This window comes from Callorhinus ursinus, unplaced genomic scaffold (assembly GCF_003265705.2).
Source record: "Callorhinus ursinus isolate GAN/ISIS: 27379988/994484 unplaced genomic scaffold, GSC_fseal_2.0 scaffold34, whole genome shotgun sequence".
NCBI classification, from domain to species: domain Eukaryota; kingdom Metazoa; phylum Chordata; class Mammalia; order Carnivora; family Otariidae; genus Callorhinus; species Callorhinus ursinus.
In genome coordinates, this window is record NW_027397096.1 from 9,468,907 (window position 1) to 9,482,408 (window position 13,502).

General features: G+C 39.1%; 1 protein-coding gene across 1 annotated transcript in view; it reads left to right on the plus strand.

Moving 5' to 3' along the window:
- HEATR6 (HEAT repeat containing 6) overlaps positions 1-13,502 on the plus strand; it is a 44,553-nt gene that overhangs the window by 7,870 nt on the left and 23,181 nt on the right. The window contains exons 6-11 of the mRNA XM_025851312.2: positions 718-819; positions 1,719-1,856; positions 3,562-3,860; positions 4,693-4,870; positions 9,199-9,405; positions 9,837-9,936. Coding sequence (XP_025707097.1) covers positions 718-819; positions 1,719-1,856; positions 3,562-3,860; positions 4,693-4,870; positions 9,199-9,405; positions 9,837-9,936 — 1,024 coding nt within the window. The remainder of the gene's footprint in view (positions 1-717; positions 820-1,718; positions 1,857-3,561; positions 3,861-4,692; positions 4,871-9,198; positions 9,406-9,836; positions 9,937-13,502) is intronic.

The following is a 13,502-nucleotide window of genomic DNA, read 5'->3' on the forward strand; positions in this document are numbered from 1 at the left end:
AATGATGCAATTACCTTGTAGGGGTCCTGCGAGTAGTATGTGAAATACAGCATTTAAAGTGTTTGGCAGATGCTTGCTGTTATTATGGTTGAGTTTCCCATGTAGCAGAGGGTCAGCTTCTTATACAGTCATTGTCATAGCAGGTGGAAATGGAAGTTTTTTTCAGTGTTTCCACTATTTCAGAAAAAGGCTGTGGTCCACATCTTCTCCTTGGGGGGGGCGCGTATTTCTTTAGGATGGTATTTCTTAATGAGAATGCTGGGTCAGAAGATCAATCTGGATCAGACTTGCCCTCTAGAAACCTGCTCCCACACACATGCCTTTGCCTTTGAGAACTAGTGAGGTTGCTGCATCAGAAAGCTTCCCCACTTCCGGTCTCCGCTGCCACTTTTCCATCCCTTCCACCTTCTTCCCACTACACACCTCTTCTTTTTTTTTTTTTTTTTTCTTGCTCACCGTTTGTACATGCTAGCTTATAAACATGTACGATAAGACCATTCTTCCGTGAGGGCACTCTATTCTTCTAAAAAATAATTAGCAGTAGTTCATCAGATCTCTCCCCTCTGGGTCTTCTTTTGTTTTGTTTTTTTCCCCTCCTTTTGAATGGTTTTTTCCATCACGTAGAGACTTTTTCTCCTCCAGCCTCAGTGGTGCTAGAAAGTTGATTGCTGGATAACCACATCTCCTTTACCTTTAAGCTTGTCTTCTTTCCCCTAGTTGTTACAAAATGCATTAAAAGGTATACAGTCTCTTCTAAATGGGGGTAAGATGAAACTGACGCAGACTGAGGAACTTGGAGCTCTTCTGGCTGTGCTAAAGGTAAGGCATTGCCCGTTTAAACCCAAGTCCTCATGGCGAGTCTTTCCTACTTAAACCCGGGCATAAGGACCACTTTACATCATCATTCCAAGGCTAGCTTTAGGGTATTATATTTTAGAGATCATTCAAATGTTCATATACAAGCATACTTAAGAACTGGAAACAGTAAACCTTGTTTTAAGTAAATGTATCAAAATTCTAAAATTTTACTTCTAAATCTTAGCTGAGGAAAGGAATAGGTTATGATCTGTAGATAGTTCAATTTTAGATCGTCTCAAACCTGTTTATACTTGAAAGAAGAACCAGGGCTTCCCTTTGGCCCTTGGCCCATGCAGTAGGTGGGCCAGTCAAGATGGCATCAGTAGGCTGCATCCTTTGGCTTCTGAGCCTGCAGGTCAGTGGGAAGGTCAGATCAGCCTCTCTGGGGACCCACCTTTTAGTTCAGCCAGGAGGTGGCCTCCGGTCAAAGCCACATATGGTAACTTAGATTGATCATGACTAAAACTTCAAATCTTTCCCTGTCCTGTCTCCCAAAAAGACAAACAGCTAGGTGTGGACATGGATAAGCGAAATAAGAATGATTGATTGGTTAAAAAATTATAGATAGATCAAATGATCGGATAAAACAGATTGGATAAATTTTAAAAATTAATAAATAAAAAACATAAGTAAATAAACTAAAATCAAGCATAACCTAATCTGGCCAGACCAGATCCATCCAGATGAGATTAAATGCTTCTATAAGCCCTAAACCTCCAAGGTATCAATTTTCTGTCCATTTTAATTTCCTTAATAAGCTTCTAGACATTAATTTGTTCATTGATGTGATCCAGAACATGGTGAATCATTCTGTTTTATGATTAGTTTTGTGTGTGTGTTTCCTTAATCATCATTATTAGAAATCTATGTTTCATGGACTCCCGGGACTAAACATAGAGCTGCCAACAGTGTTATACCCCACTCCACTTCCTCAGTACGATGGGCGACCACCTGTCAAACCACAGCAATCCGAACCTAGCGCTTCCCGACCAACTACGGTACGTACGCCTGTGTCTGCTTAGGTTTAAGTTGTGGATTGCCTTTAATTGCTTGTTATATGTGTTTTCTGTGATTTGCATCACTACTTGTGCCAAAGGCTCACCTTGAATTTGATTTCAGTTTAGAGTTTTTAGCATAGTAAATTTAAATTCATCAGATTGCTGGAAACACCAGTTAAAATCTTATATTTCTAAGCATTCTAGACAATAGAACAGATGTAACAGTGGCCATTCATTTTATACTCAAAGCCGCTCATCCCTGTTCCCCAGATGCTCAAGAGCACAGGCCAACCAACTTTCTCTATAAAAGCCTAATGGGTAAAATATTGTAGGTCTCAGTTACAACTGCCAAATTTCCCAGCCTGTTCATATAGCTGCCATCTCCCTTATGTTTCCATTGGAGAACCTAGAGCATATAGATATATGGGCCACGGTATTACATCTAGAAATGTGTCCGGTATTACTTTCAAAATGCTTATAATTAGATATTCTTTCACTCTGACTTATGCAACATTAACTGAACATCTGCCACATCCCAGACATTATGTTAAGCATTAAGGATATAGACTCTGTTTTTTGGAGTTTGGGAGAGAAGGGGAAGGTGGATAAATAAGCAACTAAAATGCAGTATTGTGATTTCTTTCATCAGAATATTCACAGGGTACTCTGGGATCACATTCAGGGTACCCAATCCAAATAGAGGAGTAACAGGGGGCTTTTTAAAAGATGTGGTGGCCAAACTGAGACATAAGAATGAGTAGAGTACAGAAAGGAAGCAAAGCGTTTTATTCAGAGGGAACAGAAGGTGCATGAGCATAGAGAATGAGCATGGGCGTAGCCCATTTGTTAACCAGTAGGCTAGAGTGTCAGGTGTGTGCGGGGGAAGGCTGGGACACGTACGTAGCAGAGACCACATCCTCAGAGTCTTATACAGTATGCTAAGGAGTTAGTTTTTATCCTACAGGTGGTAGAGATGAAGACTCTCATATAGGGGAGTGAGGTGATCAGATACACATCTTAGAAAAATCACTGAGGTAGCAAGTAAAAGGATGTGAGTCTGGAGCCACATTAATAATCCAAAATAGAAGGGATGAGGACCTTCCTCCTCAATGTCAGGGACCTTGCAGAGGGCGGCACAGATTCCAAAGATATTTGGAAAGGAATAGGAGAAAGGGAAAAAATTGGCTTTTACTTCATATCTACGAAGCCCCAGTACCCTAAAACATGCACTATATATGGTGGATTAGCATCTCTCTTCTACATCTAGAGACGCACTAGCTACGTGTCTTATCTGGAAGAACTGAGAAAATTGTCACTCAAGTCCCTTTCTATACTCTAATTCTCGTGCTGCTGAATGCTTTCACGGCTGTGCGGGGAAAGCAGCATTAGCCTCATGCTTACAGATGAGGAAGGTCAAGCTAATGAAAGGCTAAGTGATGTGCTCAGAGTCACAGGGGTAGAATATAAAAAGCCAGGCTACAAGCGTGGCTCTGTCGCACGCGCTTCATGCCTTGTTTCCCATGGTCCAGTGGGGTGTGTGTAAGCACTTAGTATAGCACCAGACACACAGAGTAGGAAGTAAGTGCCACTTTTTTCTCTTTTCTTCTTTCCTCATACTACATGTTGGGGACGTATTTAGTAGTTATTAAATGAGAAAGGCACCAATAGCTGTCATATATACGTTTTCATTTGCTCCTAAAATCAGAATAAAAAGAAAAAATCGAAAGTAAAATCGAAGAAAATCCAGCAAGGAGAAGAGGAAGAGGAAGAATCCAGTGGTGAAAGAGAAGTAGCACCTGTCGCTGGCCTGGGCAGAGAGCACCTGCATGAGGGGGACACTCCCTGTCCCTCCTCCCGGGGAGGCCAGAGTTTGCCGGTAGAGGGAAGCGGCACTATGGGAAAAGACCAAGTCCCCCTGCCCATCCGTTCTGCCGGCTGGAAGAGGGTCAGCAGTAGTGAGTCCGACTATTCCGATGCTGAAGGAGGCATGCAGAGTAAAATGAGGTAGTAGTATTTTGTCATGTTGTTATGCCTTATAATCTCTGTTGCTTGTAAGTTTATAACTTTGCTTAGAAACCTCACTGGTGCACGGGATTTAACTTGAAGATTCATTCATGCGGGCTTTGCGTTACTCTGCATTTTGCCTCGTTCCCTTCATCTGCCTTTGTACATGTGGTTCCTCTGCCTGGAATTTCCTTTCATTCTCTCTGCCTTCTTGCTTTGTTTACCACTACTCGTCTTCAGTACGAGCTCAGCAGTCACGTCCTCTGAGAAGCCTTTTCTGACAGTTCCCACCCCAGTTCTGGCTTAGGTCCCTACTCTATGACCCTTTGACTTATCCCCGCCTCAGTGTTGATCATGCTGTGTTGCAGTTATCTCTTTAACTGTCTCTGCCATTCATGAGCTTGTCAGGGACGTGGGCAGGCTTTATGTCTGTCGGCCTCAGCCCAACCCTTGGCACATACTTAAGCACTCCGGACTTGTTTGTTGGATGAATGGATACTCTGCAGCGTTTAGAATCTTTTGTTGGATGAATGGATACTCTGCAGTGTTTCATATCTAAGGCTAGTTTCCTGACCTCAAACTGTTGCCCTTTTATTTTCTGTCTAGTTGTGTTTTATATTGTCGACTTTATTAACTTGTTATATAAACAAATTGCTTTAAGATGTTTTCATTGAAAAATATTTTTTTAAATATCATGTTGGCATCTTTTCCTTAGGGTTTATACAGAATGTTGAGTTTCTCAGTGTATCATTTGAGTTGGCTGGAATAAATAGCCTTTCATGTCTATATTTTTTAAAACTATTAAGACTTTTTTCTTCCTTCTCTTGGGTAGGTCTTACCAAGCCAAAGTTCGCCAAGGAGCATTAGCTTGCTTTCTTTCTACTATAAAATCAATAGAAAAAAAAGTTCTTTATGGCTACTGGTCAGCCTTTGTTCCTGATACACCTGAGCTTGGCAGCCCTCAGTCCGTGTCCTTGATGACTCTTACATTAAAAGATCCTTCTCCAAAGGTAAAAACATTTAAATTCTCAGCATGATAGTAGGAAGAAGAACTTTACACATCCTTGTTGTTTTCTCTGCCTTATCTGATCCCATCTGAATACAGTGCTCATTAATACCAGCCCAAGTTCTGACTTGAGAACCACTGGACAGGCAGGAGGCTAGGAAGTGGGCTTATGTGAATAACAGGTTGAGAAAGATCACAGTGAGGTCGCCTCCTGCCCAGGGCTCACTTCAAGCCTGAGCGCACTGAATGTTGTAACTTCAGTGTCCCTTTTGAGCTGCACTGAAGCAGCTGCGCTTCCTTCCCTCTGATGAAAATGTTGATTGCAGGGTATTTGTAATAGGGAAAAATTAAAAGTGGCTTAAACACTCAGTGGAATATCTTGGTCCATAGTGGTTATGAAGGATGTGTAAAGCTCAGAAAAATGTTTATGACGAGAAAACACAAGAAAACTTCTAGGTGACCCTTCCAAAGCTCTTATAGGGTCAAGAAAAATAAATGGGCCTCAGTTGTACACAAAAAAAGTGCAAATGCCCAATATCCTGAGCAGTTAAAAGCGGCAGAAATTTTTCAGATTGACTGACTCAACAGCAAAGGAGAACCTGGGAGGAGAATGGGAATGAATGGTGGCAAGAAAGTCAGTAATGAAGCCGTTCTGGTAATTGAAAGGAAAACGACTCTAAAGGATAAAAATACGTAATATTTGAAGAGCCTCCAGCTGAGGGGAGCCCGGCAGTAGCTGAGAAGGCGGTGCTGGGGAGCAAGTAGGCCAAGTACAGTGCCCGCACTGCAGCCGCACCCCTAAGGGGCAGGGGGGGCACGTGAGTCTGTGGTATGAGGACAGAGAGGTTATGGACTCAGATCTCATGAAAGTGATGGAGTTCGTATCTTTATAATGTTTACATTTGACAGAGTGTCATGAGAAATTTTACATACTGCAAAGTACTCCTTGATTTGGTATCTTTTTGGGTTCTTGCTCTTTAACTTTGGTGAACGCAAGAAATGTGATGAGAAAAAAGTGCTGTAATGATACGACCAAGGGTAGATTCACCTGGAAGCACAGTTTCCATTGATACACTGAGAAACTTTCCAAAGAGAAACGGACAGAAGGACAGGGGGCTGGCCTTTTCATTCAGACAATGGATTACTTTCAGGAAATTGCAGTAGGAGATGCTACAACAGTTAATTGCAGAGGAGAAAATTTACAAACTTCCTTTAAGATTTGGCGGTGGAGCAGTACTTGGGAAATGGTCACATTTTTACACGTTGGAAATGTGCTTCAGAAAGCACATCCTGTATATTTCCAGGCAGCTCACAGCAGATTATCAGTAGAAATACTGACTAATTTGCAAATTTCTTCTATATAAATTCCTCAGTTGTTAAAAAGGTAGATTATTATCAAGGCTTGATCTAAGGAACAAACTATGGGGCATACTTTCTTCTTGGTACCCTGAGAATTTTCCTGATTTTGAAATTCCGTAATGATTATTTCTCTTTTAGAGAGTTATGAAATGTGGAAACAAATTAAAATCCTGAGTAATAGATAGCATAACTAGGAAAGAGAATAAAGCAAGTTTTTAACTATCACGTACTGGTAGGTAATCAGGTTTTCTCTCATAAGACCAACCAAGAACAGATGACCTTGGCTTGGATATCTCCAAATCTAGAGACCCTGACACAGTGTTCAAATGCCTCCACTAGAAATGCAATCAAATAAAATTAACCTTGAACATGTGTGCAGAATAATCGGTTCTGGGACGAAGCCAAAGAAGGGAACAGCCAGGTGCATCGAAACCTCACTGCTACCCACTCCCAGCAGTGACTTCTTTATCACCCTCCCAGAAAGATTGAGACCAAACAAACATGAAAAAAGGAAAACATAAGGATTGACTGAACTACCTTAGCAGAAATTTCTGCTACATCCATAGGTAGCAAAAAAGGGAAAATGCTTTCCAGTTTCATTACCTTTGAACAAGACTACATGTGCAAGGAAGTGAAACCGCCCACTAGTGAAATGGAGCACGCTGTTGTTTATCAGATTGAAAAGTCTTCATCCATAATTGCAAATATTCAGATAATAAAAATTTAACAAAATGAATTCTCTGGAGAGCTGCACCTCTTATGGTTTGCTTGCACATCAGTAATTTCTGCTGAAAGTGCTGATCAGAACCAGTAAACAGTATATTGAATATTGATGTAAAAGGCAGTGAAGCAGAACTTGAATGAAATTCAATGTCATAAATAGCATTTTTTTAGGAACAAAGATATGTTAAACAGGGTTTAATTAAGTCAGAACTATGAGAAGTATAATTTGATATATCACATTTTTTATAGATTTCATACCTCAGTGATATATTTCAGTGACATTACTTTTGTTTTCATCTGTGATGGTCATGGAAACTTTTTCCCTCTTAGGGTATCAAAGTTAATTGAGCTAAAATTTTTTGACTTTTGAGCATAAGTTCATCTCTCTCCACAACTTGGTTTTTAATTGTAATTGGTTTGTGAGCTGTTGGAATCATGGTTTTTAATTAATGTCTGAAGAAATGGAGGTTTAACATAACATCTACCTTTTTCAGTTCAGATCAGCCAACTAATCGGGTTGGCAAAGTGTGTTTTTGTATGACCCATGAGCTAAGAATAGTTCTATGCTTTTAAATGGTTTTTAAAAAAAATTTTTAATGATATTTCATGATTGTAAAAATTACATGAAATTCACATTTCATTGTCCATAAGTAAAACTTTATTGGAACATAGTCCTATTTTTTATTTAGTGCCTTTGCTACTATGGCTGTGTGGTTGCAACAGAGACTCTTGGGCCTACAAAGTCTAAAATATAAAGTATGTGCTACTGGTCCTTTGCAGAAAAAGTTTACCAGCCCCTGATCTAAGTCTTTCTTGGGTGAGCTGACTTCTGACTTGTGCACGAGTTCTTTCTCATGCACGGTCTCTCAAATACACACGTGTGCGCACACACATAATTTCCTAATACATTGTCAACTTCCTAACTTCAGTGATTATGCTTAATTCCAGAGACTCATATTGCTGTACTACAAATTTATTTTCAAAGCAGTAAATTTGCAGTTTTTTTGTTTGTGAGTCCACTCTACAAAAGGCGTGCAGAAATGATTTATTCCTTGTTCCTTGGAGGTGATATAGTTGAAGATTTTCTGGAAAAGCTTTTTCACACCAAACTCAGATACGCTTCATGATGAGCAAATATTTAGATTAGAATTATTATCTTTTTTAAAGATTTTATTTATTAGAGTGAGAGAGTGAGCACAAGCAGGTGGGGGGCAGAGGGAGAAGCAGGTTCTCCGCTGAGCAAGGAGCCCAATGTGGGGCTCAGTCCCAGGACCCTGGGATCATGACCTGAGCCGAAGGCAGACCCTTAACCAACTGAGCAACCCAGGTGCCCCTAGATTAGAATTATAATGTTGAGTCTCCATTTTAAAAATATCTGACAGTGTTTAATTGGCATTTTGGGGGACTGGCCAAAGAGGGTACAATATTACATTATTAGTCCTACATTTATCACCTACATTCCATTTTGGTTAAATTGGCTTTCTTTTATTTCTTTTTTTTCTTTCCTGATTTTTAATACCACAGAATCATCCAAGTACCAATTGAAAGTCATCCTTTAACATTATAAACACAATATTGCTCCAGTGACCCTTTTCCTGACAGCAGATCATTGACAAAGGAGCACATACTTTCCTTTCCTTCTGTAAGGTTACAGTTAATGGTTTTCCTTTCTTTGATTATCAGAGACTCACTGCAGGCAGTGTTCGTTTCTGCACCTAAGAATGTTTCTGAAAAGTTGGATCACTAATGATGGCTGCCAAGTTGAATGTACACAAAGTCCCTAATATCCTGTTTAATTAACTTTGAGCACTCATGGATGCTTCAGGAGAGCATATAAAGCAACATGTTTGATGTAAAACAGACTCTAGACTCATGTATTTTTTTTTCTACCCCATGAGCTATTTCGCTTTCTCTTTTCCCTTGGCCTTATGCTTGAATAAACAAGGCCTCTAATTTTTCTTTAAGTTATTCTCATGTTCATGATTTCAGGTTTTTGTACTGTGGTGTAGCTTAGACTTATTCCTTACTGTAAGGAAACCTAACAGCAATGTGATATAAGGTTTTTTTTTTTAAGTGGAGGTGCAGGGACCCTAGTTCATGGCTACGTTTAGGACCCGCTAGATAGTCCTAATACCTCTTTTCCTAATGAAAATGATCCAAAATACTTTGAAAATTAAAAACGAAAATAGGAAGAAGGGGATTTGACTCCTGATTATTAACTAACTGATGGGAATCATTCTGAAATTTCAGACACGTGCATGTGCTCTGCAAGTTTTATCTGCCATCTTGGAAGGCTCAAAGCAGTTTCTTTCCGTTGCTGAAGATACCAGTGACCACAGAAGGGCTTTCACTCCCTTCTCCGTGATGATTGCATCCAGCATTAGAGAATTGCACAGATGTCTTTTGTTAGCCCTGGTGGCTGAGTCATCCTCACAGACCCTTACTCAGATAATTAAGGTAAACGTGCCAAGTTACCCATAGGTTCTGGAGGGGTTTTGTCTGTTTCAATTTTGTATAATGTTTTACATTGTCCAAAAGTAATTTGACTTAAGACTATAACTAAGTACTAATTTTATTTAAAGACATCCTATTTGGAAGTCTAACTGGTGATTTTATTTAAAGCTATCGTATCCTATTGTGCCTACTTGTTTGATCTTACCTATAATCTCTGTATATCCAAATAAACGATTTACTAAAAACACTCCCATTTTTAGTATTAAGTTGTACCAATGAGAATAGAAGTGCTATTCCCCTAAAAAAAAAAAAAGGACAAAAAAGAAAAAGTGATTTTCAAATAAGTATGAAGACTTTTCTTTTTTAATTAAATGCTGTAAAGTTTGTGTCTATGCTGTGGCTTAATCAGACCTATTGATTCTTGTATTTTGCAGTGCCTTGCAAATTTAGTATCAAATTCACCGTATAACCGTCTGAAACTCAGCCTGTTGACCAAAGTCTGGAACCAGATAAAGCCTTATATTCGCCACAAAGGTTGGTGGTAGTTTAAAGTCAATTGCTTTTTTATATCAATCAAATCCAGATTATTAGTTTAAGAAGTATTTAGAGCGGGGGGCGGAGCAAGATGGCAGAGGAGTAGGAGACCTAGATTTCGTCTGGTCTCAGGAATTCAGCTGAATAGGGATCAAACCATTCTGAACACCTACGAACTCAACAGAAGATCAAAGAGGAGAGTAGCAACAACTCTCTGAACAGAGAAGCGACCACTTACTGGAAGAGTCATATTTTATCCCTTCATAGTAGTTACCCTTATTTTTGGCATATATATATAAGTTGTTCTCTCTTTAAAATTTTGAGATACAGTTTCTTCTAACAGATAAAAATATACCCTAAATCACTAGTGTATGGTTCTGTTCTAGTCTCCTGCCTGATCACATTCTCTCCCTTTTTTCTTTTTTTTTTTTTAAATCTTCTTTCTTTTTTCAAACAACTTCTTATCAAGTCTTTTTATAAAATCTTTTATAATTTTCATCTTTACAGTCATCTTGTATCCCTTCATTGTATCAACCCTTATTTTGTACATATCTGTCTTTTTTCCTTTAAAATTTTAGGAGGCATTTTTTCTAACAGACCAAAATACGCCCAAAATCTAGTGTGTGGCACTGATCTATGCACTAGCCTGATCATATTTGATCACATTCTGCTTTTTTTGTATTGTTCTGTTTTTCTTTTTATCTTTTTTTTTCTTTTTTTTTTTTCTCTCTTTCTTTTTTCTTTCTTTCCCTTTCTTTTGCCCTGGTTTCAGGTCTTTTCTGATTTGTATACAGTATATTTGCTGGGGACATTGTAAACCTGTTAGCATTTTGTTCTCTCATTCATCTATTCTCCTCTGGACAAAATGACAAGACGAAAAAAATCACCTCAGCAAAAAGAACAAGAGGTAGTACCGTCAGCCAGGGACCTACTCAATACGGACATTAGTACGATGTCAGACCTAGAGTTCAGAATCATGACTTTAAAGATACTAGCTGGGCTTGAAAAAAGCGTGGAAGTTATTAGAGAAACCCTTTCTGGAGAAATAAAAGAACTAAAATCTAACCAAGTCGAAATCAAAAAGGCTATTGATGAGGTGCAATCAAAAATGGGGGCACTAACTGCTAGGATAAATGAGGCAGAAGAGAGAATCAGTGATATAGAAGACCAAATGATGGAAAATAAAGAGGCTGAGAAAAAGAGGGAGAAACAACTACAGGATCATGAGGGCAGAATTCGAGAGATAAGTGATTCGATAAGACGAAACAACATTAGAATAATTGGGATCCCAGAAGAAGAAGAAAGAGAGAGAGGGGCAGAAGGTATATTGGAGCAAATAATAGCAGAGAACTTCCCTAATGTGAGGAAGGAAACAGGCATCAAAATCCAGGAGGCACAGAGAACCTCTCTCAAAATCAATAAAAATAGGTCAACACCCCGACATCTAATAGTAAAACTTACGAGTCTCAGAGACAAAGAGAAAATCCTGAAAGCAGCTCGGGAGAAGAGATATGTAACCTACAATGGTAAAAATATTAGATTGGCAACAGACCTATCCACAGAGACCTGGCAGGCCAGAAAGGACTGGCAAGATATCTTCAGAGCACTAAACGAGAAAAATATGCAGCCAAGAATACTATATCCAGCTAGGCTGTCATTGAAAATAGAAGGAGAGATAAAAAGCTTCCAGAACAAACAAAAACTAAAGGAATTTGCAAACATGAAACCAGCCCTCCAAGAAATATTGAAAGGGGTCCTCTAAGCAAAGAGAGAGCCTAAAAGCAACAAAGATCAGAAAGGAACACAGACAACATACAGTAACAGTCACCTTACAGGCAATACAATGGCACTAAATTCATACCTTTCAATAGTTACCCTGAATGTAAATGGGCTAAATGCCCCAATCAAAAGACACAGGCTATCAGATTGGATTAAAAAACAAGACCCATCCATATGCTGTCTGCAAGAGACTCATTTTAGACCCAAAGACACCCCCAGATTGAAAGTGAGGGGGTGGAAAACCATTTACCATGCTAATGGACACCAAAAGAAAGCTGGGGTGGCAGTCCTTATATCAGACAAACTAGATTTTAAAACAAAGACTGTAATAAGAGATGAGGAAGGACACCATATCCTACTTAAAGGGTCTGTCCAACAAGAAGATCTAACAATTGTAAATATCTATGCCCCGAACGTGGGAGCAGCCAATTATATAAGGCAATTAATAACAAAAGCAAAGAAACACATTGACAACAATACAATAATAGTGGGGGACTTTAACACCCCCCTGACTGAAAAGGACAGATCATCTAAGCAAAAGATCAACAAGGAAATAAAGACTTTAAATGACACCCTGGACCAAATGGACTTCACAGACATATTCAGAACATTCCATCCCAAAGCAACGGAATACACATTCTTCTCTAGTGCCCATGGAACATTCTCCAGAATTGATCCCATCCTAGGTCACAAATCAGGTCTCAACCGGTACCAAAAGATTGGGGTTATTCCCTGCATATTTTCAGACCACAATGCTTTGAAACTAGAACTCAATCACAAGAGGAAAGTCGGAAAGAACTCAAATATATGGAGGCTAAAGAGCATCCTACTAAAGAATGAATGGGTCAACCAGGAAATTAAAGAAGAATTTAAAAAATTCATGGAAACCAATGAAAATGAAAACACAACTGTCCAAAATCTTTGGGATACAGCAAAGGCAGTCCTGAGAGGAAAGTATATAGCAATACAAGCCTTTCTCAAGAAACAAGAAAGGTCTCAAATACACAATCTAACCCTACACCTAAAGGAGCTGGAGAAAGAACAGCAAATAAAGCCTAAACCCAGCAGGAGAAGAGAAATCATAAAGATCAGAGCAGAAATCAATGAAATAGAAACCAAAAGAACAGTAGAACAGATCAACGAAACTAGGAGCTGGTTCTTTGAAAGAATTAACAAGATTGATAAACCCCTGGCCAGACTGATCAAAAAGAAAAGAGAAATGACCCAAATCAACAAAATCATGAATGAAAGAGGAGCGATCACAACCAACACCAAAGAAATACAAACAATTATAAGAACATATTATGAGCAACTCTATGCCAGCAAATTAGAGAACCTGGAAGAAATGGGTGCATTCCTAGAGATGTATCAACTACCAAAACTGAACCAGGAAGAAATAGAAAACCTCAACAGACCAATAACCACTAAGGAAATTGAAGCAGTCATCAAAAATCTCCCAAGAAACAAAAGCCCAGGGCCAGATGGCTTCCCAGGGGAATTCTATCAGACATTTAAAGAAGAATTAATACCTATTCTCCTGAAACTGTTCCAAAAAATAGAAATGGAAGGAAAACTTCCAAATTCATTTTATGAGGCCAGCATTACCTTGATCCCAAAACCAGACAAAGATCCCATCAAAAAGGAGAATTACAGACCAATATCCTTGATGAACATGGATGCAAAAATTCTCACCAAAATACTAGCCAATAGGATCCAACAGTACATTAAAAGGATTATTCACCACGACCAAGTGGGATTTATCCCTGGGCTGCAAGGCTGGTTCAACA